Source organism: Pocillopora verrucosa, chromosome 1 (assembly GCF_036669915.1).
Source record: "Pocillopora verrucosa isolate sample1 chromosome 1, ASM3666991v2, whole genome shotgun sequence".
Taxonomy (NCBI): Eukaryota; Metazoa; Cnidaria; class Anthozoa; order Scleractinia; family Pocilloporidae; genus Pocillopora; species Pocillopora verrucosa.
Window position 1 is genome coordinate 32,617,753 of NC_089312.1, and position 21,095 is coordinate 32,638,847.

General features: G+C 38.4%; 2 protein-coding genes across 2 annotated transcripts; one reads left to right on the top strand and one right to left on the bottom strand.

Annotated features, from left to right (window-relative positions):
- Positions 1-502: 502 nt before the first annotated feature.
- On the top strand, positions 503-6,977 carry LOC131772558 (uncharacterized). The gene is made up of 3 exons (XM_059088493.2): positions 503-606; positions 3,021-3,092; positions 6,530-6,977. The coding sequence occupies exons 1-3, from the start codon at positions 561-563 to the stop codon at positions 6,820-6,822; spliced, it is 411 nt and encodes a 136-aa protein (XP_058944476.2). The 5' UTR covers positions 503-560; the 3' UTR covers positions 6,823-6,977.
- Positions 6,978-13,035: 6,058 nt separating this feature from the next.
- On the bottom strand, positions 13,036-16,406 carry LOC131772526 (uncharacterized). The gene is made up of 3 exons (XM_066160466.1): positions 16,322-16,406; positions 14,587-14,751; positions 13,036-13,354 (listed from the first exon to the last, which is right to left on the bottom strand). Exons 1-3 carry the CDS (start codon positions 16,368-16,370, stop codon positions 13,128-13,130), a joined length of 441 nt encoding a protein of 146 aa, XP_066016563.1. The 5' UTR covers positions 16,371-16,406; the 3' UTR covers positions 13,036-13,127.
- Positions 16,407-21,095: the final 4,689 nt, after the last annotated feature.

Consider the following 21,095-nt stretch of genomic DNA (forward strand, 5'->3'; position numbering starts at 1 on the left):
AACAAAAAATTACTATACATTTGAAAGAACTGTTATTATGTCATGTTTTTTTTTATTTTTTAGAATTCGATTTACACGGCTCTACAGTAAAAAGAAAAAACAAGAAAATACATAAAAATAATCCGGGTTTTGTTCAACTTGGTAACTCAGTTTAACTTTCAATCGCAATTTGCACCAATGAGGTTCCTTGGCAGATCAGCTTATCTATCAGTTTATATCAAACGCACACTCATGGAATAATAGACGAGTAACTCATGCCTCATGACCTTAATTATGAAGGCTGAAGACAACTCATGGTCGCTCCAAAGACAAGATATTATTTAGACTACGAGCAGTCTCTCCCTTAAGGCCAAGTAATTAAGTTGCGTGTGCGGATTTTGTTTTTCTTTTGCGTAAATGCATTGTTAATTAACTTGCAAATGTTCTAAAATCTTATTAGCTCATGCCACAGACGTAAGGAGAGTGGATATCAGTCAAAAAGTTTAGTTCAGGTTGAATCTCTTCGAAGAGGTAAGAGACAACGAAGTTCAACGCGAAAAAAAGGCGTTAAGCCAGACAAGATGAGCATTTATATGCTGTTAGTTCTGATGACTGTTTTGGGCACCGGTGAGTGTGTGGTATGACGTTTGGTTAAAACAGGGTTTTAATTTCAGAACACAGTTTGTATTAGCTCCGAAATTGAACACCTATATTTCAGTTGAAATAGTGTACCTTGGTGCACTGATATTCGTGAGGAAAATTTGACCATCTTGAAATCCTTTTACTATGTCAAAATAGGCGCAATTAAGCTTTGCGAAATATCCATGGTTGAATAGGTCGATTGCGGATGGATGTGATAGAGATTAGGGCCGGGTTGTTGAAAGCTGGTTAAGATAACCAAGGATTAGTGTGAAACTGATTTCAGATCTGAAAGCTTTATAAGAAAATTCAGTCGAAATTATTTTTGTCTAGAATACGACTATTTGATGCTATCAAAAGAACACAGAAAATTCTCCCAAAAAAGATTTTGAATAAAGGAGTAAAGAAACCCAGATTGCAATTTAATCTTGGGTTAGCGCTAATCGACATTCGAACAGCTGGGCCCAGAACTGTACCTTCTCTAAAGAATTGTGAAAAAACTGTCTAGAGGCTGGTCATTAGAAGCTTGCGTGTATGACGGTAAATAAGTTGTACGCACCCATTTAGAAGCAAAGGCTGTTATGCGTGCAAAACTCTGATCACAGTAGAGAGGTTGACACCAGCATAAAGGACTAGAAAATAAGCATTCACTGATCTAGTTCAAATGCGCGCGGAAATCTTTTATTTGATTTAACTGAAAATAATCAGGGAAACATTAATTGTGCGTTGTGCGGTGACTGGTAATCATGGTAACGAACACAACAAACTCAAGCATCAACTTTGTCTAAAAGTTGGCTAGACTTTCAGTGTCCATACACAGAATAGTGACGAAGTGCAGTTCTGGCGCATTACACCGAAGCAACTAATTCTTTGTCGAGGACAAATGCTTGAAAATCGAGATTTTCGGCTGAAAGAAGTTTCTTGCGTTTTTGGGCAGAAGTTAGTCGTTATCAATCATTTAAGAAATGGAAGGACTGACCCCTGCTGTTTCTCAGATCATTCAACAATTGGTTCATACGTCAGCGTGCGTTCATCGAGATATGAAGCACGCGGAAAGTTTGGAGAGCACGAAAGATGAATAAGAGTTGCTCGAAGCGTAGCCGCGAGCAACTCTAGCTTCTTGAGTGCTCTCCAAACTTCCCAAGTGCTTCATACCTCGATGAACGTACAGCTGACGTATGAACCAATTGTTTTATAACATTTTCAACCCGATGGTTTAAATGAGCGTGCGCAGTAGGAATGGTTTAAATGTTGTAAAAAATTTTTTTCTCGAGGGATTTGTTTGCTGACGTCATGAGCGTGCGCAGTAGGAATGGTTTAAATATTGTGAAATTTTTTCTCGAGGGATTTGTTTGTTGACGTCATGAGCGTGCACAGGAGGAATATGAAGCACGCTCACGTAATTGAATTTGATTAGACAAATTTACGCGGTATGTTATAAAACTACTTGCATTTAAAGTGAGAGAAATGAACATGGGTATTTCCCTTTTTATGCGGCCAATTTTCGAGCTTTAAATATACCAGCCGTACTTCTGATGCGGTTCTTATATACTTTATTTTAGCTTATCATGCACTTTTCACAAGTGATATTGTAAACCAGTTGCTGCTCGGTGGTGCCTGAGGAATTCCAACTGTGTTCGGAAGCGATAACGAAAATCTCCTAAATGCGACTATAACTGAAAAACACAAGCGATAACGAAATCTCCCAAATGCGACTAAATGCCACTACAACTACGACTACAAACGCGAGAAATCGTACGCGTAACTTGCTTACGACTGATCAACGTTAAATGTCTCAGCACGGGCGCGCCAAGTGCACGACACGCCAGTCCGGTACTTTCTTCTTAACAAACTGAGTCACCTGCAGATTATTTTCAGAATGCTGTGCACAATTTTAATTGAAACGACGGGCCCGGGGTATGATTGCTTTTAGCTTCCTCACCGTAGGGGTGTATTTAGCACAGTGAATAAGATTACTCAATCAAAGAACTCGATAATCAAACAAAAGCGTACACAAGCAGCACCTCATTTATTGAATCAACACGCAAACTGACTTCTTCGTCCATACGCGTAACCCCAATGGAACAAGTTTTGGAAAAAAAATAGTCATGCTATCGTTCAATCATTGCTTTTCAATTCAAACTCGCCCCCCATTAGAGAACTTCTTATGTGCCGGTCAGGGCAAATTTTAAACTCACAAAGAGACTTCACGTCCAACAAAACAGGCATCTGTCGTAGACATAGATTCGTTTAAATTTAACCTTTCAAGTTTTCACCTTATTCACATCTCTCCGGACTTTCAAAAGTGTCTCTAAACATTTGATAGTGACCCGTTTGTTTCCTAATCATTAAAACTGGACAGAGCCAAAGACAAAACCGTTTGTTCTACTTTCCTGTTACAGGTCATGGCCTTAAGTGTTTTAGATGCGGTGGTAAAGAGGCCGACTGCACCAAGAAAATATTTGAAGGAAACAAAAGGTCAGCGGTCATCATGGCGGGAAGAAGCAAAATTTTTAGTTCGCCTATACTTTGGTTTCTTTTTGGCTTTTCTCTGTACATATTGGCATGTTCAAGTGGCAAAGATGCACACATCGGATTAGATATGCGCCTCGTCAAAGTAAACAAGCAAAGCTGGGATAATCATTGGTTTTTGAAACCGATATCATCCATTTTGTTTCGACTCAATATCCGCCATATTGGATTCGTGTGGAAAGCTCGAGTCAGATTCAGGAATTCGAGAGTCAACTACTACAGCAACTCCGATGCAAGCTTCAACTTTGAATATTTACAACTATGTGGCGACATATGTCCTAACCCGGGGCCTGCTTCCCCTCTGTTTGATGCACTTCACGTGGTGAGAGACAATGGAAAGCAAGGAGTATCCATCGGTCACTCGAACGTGCGAGGCCTCCGTAAGAACCTCCCCGAAGTGAAAATACTTTTACAGCATACCAACCTGGATATCCTAACCATTTCTGAAACGCATCTGACACAAGATATAAGCGATAACGAAGTAAACATCGATGGATACCGAATTCTGAGAAGAGATAGGTCACACAAAGTAGGAGGCGGAGTCGCTATTTACTTTAACATTAGCCTAGATTGTGTACGTATATCCAAATATGACAACGATGGCATTGAAGCTCTCTGGATTGAATTGAAAGCTCACTCGCAAAGATTACTTGTGGGTTGTGTATATAGACCTCCTGACGTTACATCTTTCTTTGATGAATTCAACCAAGTATTGAGTACAATTTGGATGTCTCGCAGGAATGTTGTGATCGCTGGTGACTTCAATTCAGATCAGCTTGCTACTAATGGAAATGGTGCGAAATTCAAACGCATCTTACAATCTTATAACTTTTGTAACATCATAAAAGCACCCACAAGAACCTCAGCACATTCTAACACTTTGATCGATCTGATTTTGACTATCAATACCTCAAAGGTCTCAAAGTCTGATGTGATTGAGTATTGCATAGCTGATCACAAATTCATCTACGTTATCTACAAGCTGAAGATCAGGAATCCAAAGCCTTTTATTAAATATGTCCACAACTTCAAGAACGTGTTGGAAAACCCGAAAGACTTCAAACATGACCTGGAAAGTGCTCCCTGGTGGGTCTGTTCCACCTTTGAGGACTTGGATGACATCACTTGGGCTTGGAATTGCATGTATAATGTTATTGCAAGCAGTCACATTCCCTTACGTAAAGCCAAGGTTAGAAAAAATTCACTACCTTGGATGAACAGTGAGATCCGGAAAGAGATGAATAAGAGATATAAACTTCTGAAAGCCTGTGATGGCACACCCGCTACTAATAAACTCTGGGTTGATTACAAATCCTCTAGGAACAAAGTATCTAAGATGCTACGACGTGCTGAAGCTCAATATTGGAAAAAGAAATTTACAGAGACCAAGGACTCAAAATCTTTCTGGAAAACTGTGAACGAGGCCACTGGAAAACCTAAGAATAAACATATTGGCCCCCTCAGAGATGCTGAAAATAAGGAAATCACAAATGACTACGAGAAAGCTGAACTGATTAACTCTTACTTCATAAATATTGGCAAGGAACTAGCTGAAAAATTCCCCGAAGCTGATGAACCCCATCAATTCATGTACAGAGTTACCCCCACTGTGCAGGTCTTGGAGGTCAACATCAACAAACTCAAAACTGATATCAAGACAATTAAAATTAACAAAGCATCTGGTCCTGATGGCATCTCTTCTCGTAGCTTAGCTATTGCAGGAACATCCGCCCTAGAGGGCATTGTAACTGTTTTCAAGAGCAGCATGGCTCAGTCCAGCTTCCCTAACACATGGAAGATTGCAAAAGTTAATGCAATCTTTAAAAAAGGAAACCCAGCAGATGCTTCAAATTATAGGCCAATATCACTTTTAAGTATCCCCAGCAAGCTGCTCGAAAGCCAGATCTGCAACATAATTGATACCCATCTGAACAGCTGTGGCATAAAAAGCTGTAAACAGTGGGGGTTTAGCAAGGGACTATCGACTGAAGGAATGCTTACCTCTATGACTGAAGGATGGAAGACAGCAATTGACAATGGTCTGACAGTTGGAGCAGTCTTTATTGACTTCCAGAAAGCTTTTGACACTGTCCCCCATTATATTTTATCGCATAAACTACACGCCATTGGAATATCAGGATCTCTTCATGAATGGCTAATGAGCTATCTTACTGATAGATGTCAATTTGCTGAAGTTAATAATTGCAGGTCGGTCACTGACTATGTGCGATATGGAGTCCCTCAAGGCTCGCTTCTTGGCCCCCGGCTCTACACCATATATGTTAATGATCTCCCTGACCACATCGACTCGGGAGATCTATACATGTATGCAGATGACACTACAGTTTACTGTATTGGACCAAATGTTGACCAGGTTATGTTGTCACTAAATAAATCATTGGAGCAAGTTCTCCTGTGGAGCATTAAGAATCAGCTAACCATCCACCCAATTAAAACTGAAGCAATGATACTAAGTAAAACCTCTTTTGTTGGGCCTATACCTCCCCTCCACTTTAACACTGGCCATATCGACCTGGTTAATTACACCACTTGTCTTGGAGTTAAAATTGACAATAAGCTGACATGGTCTGTGCACATTGACTCAGTGAAGAAATCTTTTACGCAGAAGGTTGGAGCGTTGAAGAGAATGAGAATCCTTCCGAAGAAGGTTCTCGAGGAAATATACTTTAAAACAATTATCCCCAGTGTAACGTATGGAATTTCGGTATGGGGAAATTGTTCTCCTTCCGCACTGAACTCTCTAAACCATATTCATGCAAGAGCAGCTCGTATTGTGAATAACCTCGACTCAACGATGGCAGATGACACATGTCTCATGAAATCCGACTGGCTGCCCATCTCTTACTTCTATAAAAAATCTGTACTGTTTCTCTTGCACAAAGTATATTTTGGAATAACGACCCAGTCGATATGTGAACTGTTTTCTAAAAGAGTTTCTTCTAGATCTTCTCGTGTTCCTAACCAATTTAATGTCATTAGATTTAGATCAGAGACCGGCAGGAACTCCCTACGATACAGAGGTCCTGTTATTTGGAATTTTGTAAATAGATTAGTTAAAGTACCCGAAAGTTTTTATTCTTTTAAACAAATTTTACGTAAACATGTTAAGACTATTGACAATTTTTCATTTGAGAAAGAGGCAACAGTAGTTGCCAACAGAAAGGACCATTTCATTTACTTTTAGATTTATATGTTAGTCTTAGTGAACACCATTTTATTTGTATATAGTAGTTCTAAGTTATTATTGCAATTTTTATATATATGTAATTCTTAATATTTAGTATAGTAGGTCCACATCAGCCCTTTGGCTGCCTTTCACACAACCTACTTATCAAATAAAGAATGTATGTATGTATGTAAACAAAATACGTAGAGAACTGTTCCACTGGTCAGGATACGTGCATGAGGACCTGGGGCCAAAAGGAGGATGATGACAACAGCTACGTCTCCAGCATGTGCATGGAAAAGCAAGCCCGTAAGGATTTAGAAAAGAAGTGTGAAGATAAGGAGCTGAAAGATGAAAATGACAAACCGTTGAAGTGTGCCGTCGCCTGCTGTAGCACAGACGAATGCAATGGTAGCTCCGAAGTCTACTTCGGCGTGATCTTTTTGGCCACCTGTTCTATCTTCGGCCTGGCACTGATAAAGTGAAGTAGAAGGCAAGGCGCTTTTAAAGCAACTCCAATGGTAGTATCCTATACGTACACATCAGGTGCAAGTTTTTTAGTAGTCTATCACAAAAATTTGAAGGCATCATTCAAAACTGTCAGGTTGTCTTAATAAAGCTTTTGATTCTGCACAGAAAATACTCCGTGTGAAATTTTCTATTGGCTTTGCGATTAAAGAATGCCAGCATTCGAACTTCATCTATTTAACGAATAGAGAAACATTGACTGTGCTCTGTTCTGTTGTAAAGCATGCGGCTAGAGCAAGAAAGAATTGTAGGGAGAAACACGAGACGTAGTCGAATGTTTCTTCCCACTTCTTGAGTGCTCTAGCCGCTTCCTGCGTGCTTTATAACAGAACCAGGGCACAGCCAAGACTTCTCTATTTGTTTTATAATAAAGAATTCGTTAAATTCCCCGCGCATTACTTTCAATTTCAAAACAAACTTTTTTTCCAAAGCGAACAACAGAGTCGTCAGCATGCTCTATACTCTCATAAAGCACGCTACAATAAGCCAATCAGAATCCTTGTTAGAATGCTTCAAATGATCTGATTGGTTGAAGAAGACTAAAGCTGTCATAAATGTCAAACCATCAAAGTTCACAATCTGCGATAGTTCACAAACTGAAATAGTTTGGCTGGTCGAATTTAACACATTTGCTTGACTCAGGAAGTTTCTTTATAGTTTTAATACAGAATCTGAAAGTGGAATGTCCAGTGAATTGTGGCTCGTAAAAACACGCAAGTTTTTTCACATGATAAATAATCTACTAAAGGCGTTTGTTTTATGAATGAACTACGGCTGAATTCACGGGAACATTAAGATTTCTCGGGATGACAGCGCCGTAAAACTCGGCTGTTGTGAGTGATGTGACTTACTCAACGCATCGGAAAGGATATCAGAGCAAGCTCTTAGTTGTTCACTCGAAGGGCGGCCGATTTAATTTCTGAGGCTTATTTCACTGCCATGACCGGAGATCGCCATGATGAGCTAGCTGCGATGGACCTCAGCACGATTGCTGTTGCTCTGACTCTGTCATGATTTGTATGAATTTTAACAGTTCCAGTTTGGTTACATTTTTCATCATTACTGTTTTTTTCTGTTTTGTTTTTGAACAGAACTATATATACTATATACGAGTGTAAGCTGTGTTTGATTCCTGTTACCGTACGTAAGTTTACAATCTAAATGAGCTCAAAAACCTTCAAAACTCGGACTGTCCATTTCCTTTTCTCTTGCAGGATTTTCGTCTCCGCGCTTGGCAACCGCTTTACAAACCTTCGAGTGAGAAACACGGAAGACACCATTTACGCAGTAATTTAAAAAAGGAAATATTTTTCCCAAGCACCCTGTCAGTAATTTAGAGCCATTTTCAAAAACGTATGAATCAAATTGTTTCGTTGATGTAATTTTTGATTGCCTCTATTTCGTTAGGATTTTAATAAGATTGCTTGGTTTATGGAATTTTTGATTCCTTAATTTGTGTTGCAGCCGCTGCCGGTGATACAACGCAAAAAGCACTTTTTCTCCAGTCTCAGGCCTAGTCGAGTGCTTGCTACACACTACTTTAATTGCCACCACTTATTAACAGTTAATTAGCAAGGAACCCCTGTTTAGAACAAGGAACGATCTTGACAGAGGCACTTATCTGTAATTTTGATTGCGTAGGAGAAGCATTTTAAAAAACACAACAAAAATCATTTTACTCTGAAAAATTTGCCTGCCGGTTTAGAGGGTAAAATTGTTGTCGCTTCACATGCGAAGGGTAAACCCACCTTTTCAACGAATTCCGGTCGTTAGATATACGTTTTCTCCGAGCATTGTCTTTCATGATACAACTGGAAATAAATAATTGTTGTAAAACAGCGAATAACCTGGTCGTCTCTCTGTTTAGTTTTAGTCCAGTCCACTGGTTCTCATTTTCGTGTTTGACCGGCTGCAAACCTATAATAGAGGACGCAAGAAATTGTACCGCTCCAGATCCGAATAAGGTTTTCCTCTCTTATCGCATGAATTAAAGACGAAAAATTCTTTGAATGAGATTCAAAACCCTGGTCTAACGTTTTAGGAGGCTCTGCTAAGTTTCATCTTTGCCAATACGAAATAAACGGCGTTCCAAGTATCTACTTTGTTTCTTAAATCTGAGTTCTCTTTCTTAGTCACTTCCGAAAGGAACCGATAGACAGTGTTCCTCTATGGGTACTTTGTCTGGTTTACTTTCCCCCTCTGTCCATTATGGACTCAAGATGTGTAATTATGTAGTTACAGCATTCATTTGCTGTTGTACGTTTGGCTGTCTACCCATGCATTCATTCCGGTTAAAGGTTATTAACAGTTCTCTTAATAAAATGGATTTTATCATATGTGAAATATTGTGGGTGATACACTCCTTTTAGAAGATCAAATTAAGAAAGAACTGTAAATTTGTCTCCCCTCTGATATAAAATGGCGTAGACAGAAGGTAGAAGCACCCCGACTGGTATCTGGGAAGCATTGGTTGAAGACACGACAAGATACAGTTTGTCCTCGAGGATAAATTCGTACCTTACACTCGTATCAGTCGAATTTGTGATATTTCATTTTCATTCAACCGCTTTTGAAGACCCCTTGACTCGAACGATCAACCCGCTTTAGTTGCGGACATATTTTGTTTTATTGCTTAGGAGATGTTTTTTCCACCTAGTTTTTGGCTAAACTTTAGACAATACCTCTTTGATAGAACTAATTCGAAAACGTATCTCGTAAATAACAATTTGTATTTATATTGTTCGTTTTTGTGGCGGGATTTTAATTGAATTGAATAACTGGCACGTAGCTTCGAAGCACTGTCTTTCTGATTGGAAAAATAGCAATTTTATTGTCTTCTTAGAGGATCTCAATGGCGTTTACCGTTAGCCGTAACACGGCAAAAAAAAAAAAATTAGCAGTGAGGCGTAAAAATTGACAAATTTTAAGTGTTAGTCCGCATAAAAAAGGTAACCTAGTGTTAACTACTAAGTTGAAAACGTAAATTGGCCACCGGAAAGATTTAAAAGGCTGATGTTTCAAGCATTAGCTCTTTGTCATCACTCTGACGAAGGGCTAACGCTCGAAACGCCGGCTTTTTAACCCTTTACGGTGGCCAATTTACGTTTTCAACTCAGTTGTTAATACTTAATTACCTGCTATACTCTCCCACCGACGCAACACCACAGTTTCTTTAGAAACTTGCCCCCTTTACGCGTAAAACAAGTTAACCGTAAAAATTTATTCATTTGATCACAATGGAAAGAAATTAACCGATAGCCGTAAAATGAGCAACATCTTGACCGTTCGCCGTAAAATGTATTACCCGATTGAGACCCTCGTTACTGCTTAATGATAAAATCCATTAGTTTTTTTTTTTAATATAATCCTGAAAAATAAAAATAACATCAGATATATGCTTTAAAAAATCACAAATCGTTCAAAGCAGTTTGAATTAAAGATAGTATTAGTTTCAAGCGATATGCGATTAAATCATAGAATTTTAATCTACTCGTTCTGTTTTTTGCTGAAACGGAGAATCTTTTTTTCTCCCGACGACAAGGGAAGAGGAAAATATTGGAACAAATCAAATTGGGAAAGATTGGAACAAATCAAATTGGATAAGTTTGGGCAGAAACAAATAAACAAACTGGAGAAAAACAATTTTAATTAGCTTTAAAAATGTCTTATTTCCACAAAGTGTGTTTTGTCAGCTGGTTTTCCTCTGAACAATATGTGTAATAGTTATTGTAAAAATTAACAGTCTAGCTTATGTTTTAGAGTGTGATGATTGTCGTAATAAATATAATTACGCTGGATTCGAGTCGCAATTTTTGATTGGGAGGTACCTAACACATAAGGATAACTTTAAATTTAAAAATGGAATAATCATTATTGGGTAATGTTTAAAACAAGATGAGGAGGGGTAGGTGGAAAAATTCATGTCATCATCATCATCATCATCATCATCATGATGTAAAAATCAACTTCATGATGATCTTGCCTCAAAGTTGCAATTCGGTCATCTACCCGACAATAGTTTCTGTTAAGACAGAAATATTTTCCCCAAGTTTTTGTTTTATTTTTCTCTTCGTATCTTTGTTTTTATTCCAACTCTAGAAACATAGCTATCAGTGAGGATGATGACTCACTTAAAATAGTGCCATAAGTGTTTATAATAGGGGGCTCTCCATGGGGTGATGGCTTTTACGGCCATAGGTTAAAATCTTGTCCATTTTACGGCTCACGGTTAACCCCACTGAGACCCTCTAACAGGTGTTTTATGTTGCTCCTAACAATAAGTCAAATAGGTCGAGGGTGAAAGCATAACGTGAAATATTTTTTAAAATAAAAAACTGTAAAAGTTACCACAAGAGATTTTGTTTTCATCACTACATGGCACGCTTCACACATAGAATGAAACTTTTTCTTTTCACCTTTGAAGTGTCTCTTGAAGTGTGTGTGGGGTTTGAGGTGGCGGGACTATCAAAGACCCCTCCAACAAAATAGTACACGTCGTACCATTAATGAACACTTGTTTAATTGTTTTTCTTCGTAACTCATCAAACACCACTTCAAAGTAATTATCAATTTTTTGTGCGGCCTTCAAATGAGTGTTTACATAAGACGTTTGTTGTTTACATTGATAGCGGATAATAAAGGGAACAGCGAAAGTCGGGTAATCATTGTAGTTGACTTAAAGGTCTGATCTGCTGTACTAACTTGACAATCTGTACCACCGTGAAAAGTCCAAACCAAACTGAGGCATGATGAAGAACTGTTTTTCGCTTGTTTTGTTGGGTAAGAGAGTACTTACATGTTTGCTGTATTCAATTGTGTCAGGAGGAAATTATTTCTTTCAAAACAGGGCTCTTATTAAGGACAGGGCGCTTCTTTCTTTTTTGAGGAACAGAAGAAGGTGCAAAACAGAGCGTTGATATTTATTGAAAAAAGATCAAAAAGACTTGAAAACGAACTTGTTGTCCCTAGATCCTAAAATGACTTGGCATTCATATTGACGAGTACTAGCAGTTCGTAATAATAATCGATGTTTTCCTCTAGCCCCAAGCCGCTAATTTCCATGAGTGTTTTTATTTTGTTTTACTGCATCAAGAAACAGAAACATTTGTACGTTCATTTTGTTATAGCCATGGTATGCAGTGTTGCAGTAGCTTTCCCAAAGAAATTAGAGGAAAGTGGGTTGAACGAGTATTTCCTTGGAGACGCTTCTGGTTTCACGGCGGATGAGAGCTCCAGTTTTCAAGATGCAAGTGTTGGTGCCGACGAGGGCTTCAGTCTTGAGAGTGACGCATCTGGTCTAGCAGCTGATGCTCGTCCGGCTGAGGCTTCGGACATGTAAGCCGGAGGATCAAGTCTTGAGGCAGATAAGGATCGCTGGGGGCCATGGAAGACGACAATCTACAGCTTACAGATTCTTAATCTTCATTGGTTAATTGGGTGTAGGATAATGATTCAAGACTGTAGTGAATTAAGTCAGACATACGAAATATAAACGTGATAAACACAGCAATAAATAAACAACTAGTGTATGTAACGCCGGTGTGGTGATGTGTTAGAGCCAAATGCTGATAGAAACAATAGTGAACAACAACGAGGTTTGGGGAAATTTTGATTTTCTGGGGAAAACCCAAGAAAGCGAGACATGAAACCAGTAAAAGCTCAATAACTGAGAAAGCCCCATCGAATGCAATCAAAAATAATAAAGTTGATAAATTAACTGACTTCAAGGAAGGGAATAAGTGAAAAAAGACTCCAGGGGAAGAATGAATGAATAGTGAAATAAGGGCGGAGGACGACGAAAAGAAAGGCAGGGCTACTAACTGTTCTTTTCCGCTCTGAGATTATGTAAATTAGCCAGCAAGGTAAAATTATTGATTGTTCGAAACCTTTTGAGGAATCTTCCTACTATTTGGGCGCAAACCGTCGTCACATGGGAATATGGACTTGTAAGAATTTTAAGATAATTTTAATCCTTACTTTCTTGTAGTCTTCTTTCTTACTGTTTTTTTTATTCATGGTTGCCTTGTTATTATGGCCTTTTTTGCTATTGGTGACAATAAAAACTCAGAAGGACTCCCTATATAAAATATCACTTGACTTGTAAGTTTAGTCACTTTTAATTTCTTTGGCTTCACAATAAGTTCTCAAAAGATTTAACTAAGTTTGTGCATACTTCATGCAGTTTTTTTAAACACCGTGCAATAAATCAAACGCTGCAAGCTTATCTTTAAGTGATACCTGCCAAAGAAAAGTTATGAAATACTTAAATGAACAATGAAAAGCTAACTGCCAATACAAGGGTCGCTCCCAGGACTTTTCCCGTAGTAACGCTATTAGCCTCGGAGGGAAGCGTTGGAGGCTGGGAAGCCTTGGCAAAGTCGTAGTCGAAGTTGCATTTATCTTCTTGACAACTGGCCATCTTAGAGCAGACTGTTTCTTTCCCAAAGTCCTTACAAGGATCTTTGTTGCAGTCCTCGTACAAGCAGCAGCCTGTCATCGAAAGGAAAATCAAATCCTTATTATTATCACGAGCCTAAGTAGTTCATAAGACTTTAAAAGAAGTTGAGAAATGCTAATTGGGTAAACGAAATAAATGTGTCTTATTCAAACTCTTTTATTTTATTTCACCTCATATCATCGCATCGAATGTGATGGAACCTCCTCGTGATGCAATGCTCTCTAATTCCATGGCATCGAGTTTAATTTTATGTCATCTCCTCATGTAATGTCAGGTCGGTCCTGACGTGTCATGCTATGTCGTGTTGTATCACCCCACATCTGTAACATTTGATCTTATTTTTGTCACGTCACGCGATGCAATTTTACGTAAGGCGATGTCATATCGGTCTGGCGAGGTTATTTCATTTTTATCACCCCATTTGTTGTCATTTTTTTCCAAGTTATTTTCATTCATGTCACCCCATGCCTCACATCGCACATCTCAGCTCTCATAATGTTATGTTAATTGCATCTCAAATTACTTCCCGAAACTGTATTCACATGTCACCTCATCGCCTCTCGTTTTAAACATCATTTCTATCCTCAACAAAGGGCCTCAATGGGGTTAACCGTTAGCTGTAAAACGGCCAAAGAATTAAGCCATTAGGCGTAAAAACTGACCAATTTTAACCGTTAGTCGTGAAAAAAGTTCACTGTAAAAAAAGTTTCTGGTGAAAACAATGGAAAGATATTAACCGCATTTTTTCCAAGTTATTTTCATGCATGTCATCCCATGCTGTCATATCTGTTGCGCAAAATCATGACCTGTTATCATACGTTTATCGTGTGATTTTATGTGGTGTCTGTTCTAAATGTCTCGACGCGCTATCTTATTCCATCTTGTCTTGATTTTTCATTTCATCACATCGCATATCTCAGCTCTCATAATGTTATGTTAATTGCATCTCAAATCACTTCCCGAAACTGTATTCACATGTCACCTCATCGCCTCTCGCTTTTTCATTTCTATCCTCAACAAACGGCCTCAATGGGGTTAACTGTTAGCTGTAAAACGGCCAAAGAATTTAGCCATTAGGCGTAAAAACTGACAAATTTTAACCGTTAGTCGTGAAAAAAGTTCACTGTAAAAAAAGTTTCTGATGAAAACAATGGAAAGATATTAACCGCAAGCCGTAAATTGGCCAAAATTTTGACCGTTAGCCGAAAAAGCCAGCACCCAATTGAAACCCTCCTAACACGTCTCTCACTTTGAAGTTTCTTACTTTTAAACACTTTGATCGTGTCATATGAAGTGTAATTGACTGTGTACACTTGACAAGCGAACACAGAACCAGGCATGGATGAATCATCACATTTTACTGTCGCGTTACCAGACCCCTCACAACTTGGTGCAGCTCCACCACAACGATAGCACGTGATCGACCATCCTAAAGACAAAACATTTAAGAATGAAAATCGCTTTTAAACTAGGACTAATTAGGATTATGGCACCCTTCATTACGAGTGCTGCAGGACACGCGTTTCTCCGCCGGGGAGTTTTGAGACGAGTACGATAGAAGTTTGCCGGGGGTCTGTCACTATCAATCAGCGGTAGATCCCTTGCAGATTTCTCGCCGGTTCACGTTTTTTTTAACCCTTTAACTCCCAGAAGTAATTAACATGTAACTTCTCCTTAAAATATCCATACATTAGCGAGCAAGCAGGTAATGAGAATACTCAAACTTAGACAGGTAGAAGTTGCTATCTTGACCTATAACTAAATTCTAATTCTCAAGGGAAATTAATAACAATAATAAATAATAAACAATAAGAAGGAAGAATTAACAATTGGATCTTGGGAGTTAAAGGGTTAAGGCCTCTGACGTTCCCGCGGGCGAATAACAGGCGCTCGTACGGTGGCACTTATGATAAGGACGTGATTATGATCACGATCTCGACACGTGATCTATTCCACTGACGAGTTCCCCATTGCTTATTGGTAGAGTGTGATTTCGAATTGGGGGGGGGGGGGGGAAGGGGGGGAGATGGTGTGGTGTGTGATTGTAGCCTCCTTTCTTATCAATTTATCACCTTTTATACCCGCATTCCACCGGATTAATGTAAACGCACAACTTCGTATTCATTTTTCTCCTTTGGGATAAATAAATTTAAGAGGAATATGAATTCTGAGAAGAAAAGCAACTTTCTCGTAAATGTTCGCCACAAAGAAATGCACGCACGACCTGAAATGAGTCCATCCGAAACGTTTGTCCTTGAGAGCTATCCTGGAAAGTCACGTTCCAGCTTAGTGTTAAATTACGTGGCGCAAAAAACAATGGCATCTGCTCAAGAAAATAGAATAGCTAATGAACCTCTCTTGGCTAACTAATATTTCCTACATGAAGTCATGTCTAATTAGCTGGAGTTTTTAACAAAGGCTCACAGACAAAAAGCTTGAAAGCAAAAACTGCAATAATGCATTCTGTAGCTTCATAATGAGCAGAAAGTTTTAAATCTTAATTCTTGAATTTCTTAAGCTTTCTTATCACTGAAAAATTACGTAACGTACAAGGCTGATTTTAGAACAAAGCAGTTTTTGCAAACAGACGCCTTTTTTCGGAGAAAAATAAATAGGTCATATTTTGAAGTCAATCCTTGGCAAAATAGCGATACAAGCTAAGAATTGGTACAACTGACCTTCATTCAAAGACACTGCAATCTACGTTATCTGAACGGCTTTTACTGCATGAGAAATTCTTATTATCATTGTACTACTTGCGAACGTAGCAAATGCTAAAGAGCGCGAAACCCAAGAAGTCATCAGCGCTAAATGACGAGGTCTGTCATTCATTAGTTTTCCACCGATACAGGCACCCAAAAGCTTAAAATGGCGGCAATTATGTCCACGTCTACTATGTTTAGGTAAGAAAGACACCATCGTGTTCTTCGCGCGCCATAACAATTGTCTACAACATTCCGATTGATTTTCGTCGACATCTAGGAAGAAGAGATACATACCTTGCACAAAGACTGAAGCTACAACCCATGCTATTAATAGCAGTTTCATTTTGATCTGAGATGGTTTTCCGGTGCGTCTCGAAAAACTTAATGTTTGGTTTGGCTTTAATCCAAGCAAAGTATTTTGGATCCGTTTCTATTTGAGAATTACATATTATGTAAATAATATTTGCTAGGTTTAAGGTCGCTTTGTTTGCTAAGCTGTGTTAACCCTTAACATACCAACTACGCATACATGCGTAGAAATATAAGTCGTCCTTTTAACGAGAAAAATGAATTCTGAGAAGAAAAGCAACTTTCTCGTAGATGTTCGCCACAAAGAAATGCATGCACGAACTTAAATGAGTTCATCCGAAACGTTTGTCCATGAGGGCTATCCCGGAAAGTCACGTTTTTGTTTCGTGTTAAAGTACTTAGTGCAACAGAAGAAAATCAAAGACAATGGCTTCTGAGATACGTACCTTGCACAAAGACTGAAGCTACAACCCATGCTGTTAATAGAAACTCTGAAAAGTTTGCCAGCCGGTTTAGAGGGTAAAATTGACTGAGATTGTTATCGCTTCATATGCGAAGAGTAAACCCACCTTTTCAACGAATTCCGGTCTTTAGATATACGTTTTCTCTGAGCATAGTCTTTCATGATACAACTGGAAATAAATAATTGTTGTAAAACAAAGCGAATTACCAGGTCGTCACTCTGTTTAGTTTTAGTTTCAGTGGTTCTCGTTTTCGTGTTTGACCGGCTGCAAACCTATAACAGAGGATGCAAGAAATTGTACTGCTTCAGATCCAAATAAGGTTTTCCTCTCTTGTCGCATGACTTAAAGAAGAAAAAATTATTTGAATGAAATTCAAAACCCAACCGAGCTGAACGTTCTAGGAGGCTCCGCTAAGTTTCACCTATGCCGCTACAAAATAAAACGCCGATTACAGTATCTGCTTTGTTACTTAAATCTGAATTCTCATTCTCGGTCATTTCCGAAAAGAAAAGTTATGGACTCAAGATGTGTAGTTATGTAGTTACAGCATTCATTTGCTGTTGTACGTTTGGCTGCCTACCCATGCACTCATTCTCGCAAAAGGTTATTAGCAGTTCTCTTGAGAAAATGTATTTCATCATGTGTGAAATATTGTGTGTGATACCCCTTAAGAAAGAACTGAAAATTTGTCTCACCTGTAATATATAGTGGCATAGTCAGATGGTAGAAGCACCCCGACCGGTATCTGGGAAGCATTGGTTGAAGACATGACAAAAATGAAATTCTCCATATAAGACATAGTTTAGATACAGTTTGTCCCCGAAGATAAATTCGTACCTTAAACTCGTATCAGTCAAATTTGCGATATTTCATTTTCATTTAACCGCTTTTGAAGATCCTTGACCCGAACGATTGACCTGCTTAAGTTGCGGACATATTTTGTTTGCATCTCAGAAGATGTTTCTTTCCACTTGGTCTTTTGGCTAAACTTTAGATAATACCTCTTTGATAGAACTAATTCGAAAACGTATCTCGTAAATAACAATTTGTATTTATATTGTTCGTTTTTGTGGCGGGATTTTAATTGAATTGAATAACTGGCACGTAGCTTCGAAGCACTGTCTTTCTGATTGGAAAAATAGCAATTTTATTGTCTTCTTAGAGGATCTCAATGGAGTTTACCGTTAGCCGTAACACGGCAAAACAAAAAAATTTAGTAGTGAGGCGTAAAAATTGACAAATTTTAAGTGTTAGTCCGCATAAAAAAGGTAACCTAGTGTTAACTACTAAGTTGAAAACGTAAATTGGCCACCGGAAAGATTTAAAAGGCTGATGTTTCAAGCATTAGCTCTTTGTCATCACTCTGACGAAGGGCTAACGCTCGAAACGCCGGCTTTTTAACCCTTTACGGTGGCCAATTTACGTTTTCAACTCAGTTGTTAACACTTAATTACCTGCTATACTCTCCCACCGACGCAGCACCACAGTTTCTTTAGAAACTTACCCCCTTTACGCGTAAAACAAGTTAACCGTAAAAATTTATTCATCTGATCATAATGGAAAGAAATTAACCGATAGCCGTAAAATGAGCAGCATCTTGACCGTTCGCCGTAAAATGTATTACCCAATTGAGACCCTCGTTACTGCTTAATGATAAAATCCATTGGATTTTTTATTTAAAAATATAATCCTGAAAATTAAAAATAATATCAGATATATGCTTTCAAAAATCACAAATCGTTCAAAGCAGTTTGAATTAAAGATAGTATGAGTTTCTGGCAATATGCGATTGAATCATAGAATTTTCATCTACTTGTTCTGTTTTTTGCTAAAACGGAGAATCTTTTTTTCTCCCGACGACGAAGAAAGAGGAAAAGATTGGAACAAATCAAATTGGGAAAGATTGGAACAAATCAAATTGGATAAGTTTGAGCAGAAACAAATTAACAAACTGGAGAAAAACAATTTTAATTAGCTTTAAAAATGTCTTATTTCCACAAAGTGTGTTTTGTCAGCTGGTTTTCCTCTGAACAATATGTGTAATAGTTATTGTAAAAATTAACAGTCTAGCTTATGTTTTAGAGTGTGATGATTGTCGTGATAACTATAATTACGCTGGATTCGAGTCGCAATTTTTGACACATAAGGATAACTTTAAATTAAAAAGAGGAATAATCATTTTTGAGCAATGTTTAAAACAAGATGAAGAGGGGTAGGTGGAAAAAAAATCATGTCATCATCATCATCATCATGTCAAAATCATCTTCATGTTGATCTCGCCTCAAAGTTGCAATTTGGTCATCTACCCGACAATATTTTTTTTAAGACAGATATTTTTTCCCCAAGTCTTTGTTTTACTGTTAATTTTTCTCTTCGTTTTTTTGTTTTTATTCCAACTCTAGAAACATAGCTGTCAGTGAGGATGATGGCTCACTTAAAATAGTGCCATAAGTGTTTATAGTAGGGGGTTCTCCATGGGGTGATGGCTTTTACGGCCATAGGTTAAAATTTTGTCCGTTTTACGGCTTACGGTTAACCCCACTGAGACCCTCTAACAGGTGTTTTGTGTTGCTCCTTACATGAAGTCAAATAGGTCGAGTGTGAAAGCATAACGTGAAATATTTTTTAAAATAAAAAACTGTAAGAGTTACCAGAAGAGATTTTTTTTTCATCACTACATGGCACGCTTCACACATAGAATGAAACTTTTTCTTTTCACCTTGAAGTGTCTCTCGGGTGTATGGAGTTTGAGGTGGCGGGACTATCAAAGACCCCTCCAACAAAATAGTACACGTCGTACCATTAATGAACACTTGTTTAATTGTTTTTCTTCGTAACTCATCAAACACCACTTCAAAGTAATTATCAATTTTTTGTGCGGCCCTCAAATGAGTGTTTACATAAGACGTTTGTTGTTTACATTGATAACGGATAATAAAGGGAACAGCGAAAGTCGGGTAATCATTGTAGTTGACTTAAAGGTCTGATCTGCTGTACTAACTTGACAATCTGTACCACCGTGAAAAGTCCAAACCAAACTGAGGCATGATGAAGAACTGTTTTTCGCTTGTTTTGTTGGGTAAGAGAGTACTTACATGTTTGCTGTATTCAATTGTGCCAAGAGGAAATTATTTCTTTCAAAACAGGGCTCTTATTAAGGACAGGGCGCTTCTTTCTTTTTTGAGGAACAGAAGAAGGTGCAAAACAGAGCGTTGATATTTATTGAAAAAAGATCAAAAAGACTTGAAAACGGACTTGTTGTCCCTAGATCCTTCCTGGCTAGAACGACCAGCCAAGCAATCATCTCAAAATTTTAAAACGAGATCATTCGTTCGAAGGAACTGTGCCTTGACAACGCAGTAATAGTTGAGAGACTGAGACAAAAACCCTTGTTTTTGCAACGAGACTTAAAGTGAGCAATTACAGCAAGATAAACCAAGGTTGATCTCAATGCACATTTAATGTTGCAGTGCTATCACTTGATTACCAAAGCAGAAAAGGGGCGCTTGTTAACGAAACAAAATTAGAGAGGAATGTTTATTAGAGATGGGGCGCTTATTGCTAAGAGAGCACCAAATCAAATCCCTACGGGACTGCTAGATGTGGATAAGAGGCGGTAAATTACCATCTATTGGGAAAAAATATATTTTGGAAGAAACGCTTCGTTTCGCTAACAACTCAATATAATAAAGAAAAATGTTTTATTTGTTAGTCATACTAAAGCTCACCCGATGCATGAGCTCATTAGTCACTTTTCTGTCCCACCAAAATGACTTGGCATTAATATTGACGAGTACTAGCAGTTCGTAATAATAATCGATGTTTTCCACTAGCCCCAAGCCGCTAATCTCCATGAGTGTTTTTATTTTGTTTTACTGCATCAAGAAACAGAAACATTTGTACGTCCATTTTGTTATAGCCATGGTATGCAGTGTTGCAGTAGCTTTCCCAAAGAAATTAGAGGAAAGTGGGTTGAACGAATATTTCCATGAAGACGCTTCTGGTTTCACGGCGGATGAGAGCTCCACTTTTCAAGATGCAAGTGTTGGTGCCGACGAGGGTTTCAGTCTTGAGAGTGACGCATCTGGTCTAGCAGCTGATGCTCGTCCGGCTGAGGCTTCGGACATGTAAGCCGGAGGATCAAGTCTTGAAGCAGATGAGGATCGCTGGGGGCCATGGAAGAGGACAATCTATAGCTTACAGATTCTTAATCTTCATTGGTTAATTGGGTGTAGGATAATGATTCAAGACTGTAGAATTACCTATTCCGGTACTTATGGTTTAGATCCATCAGT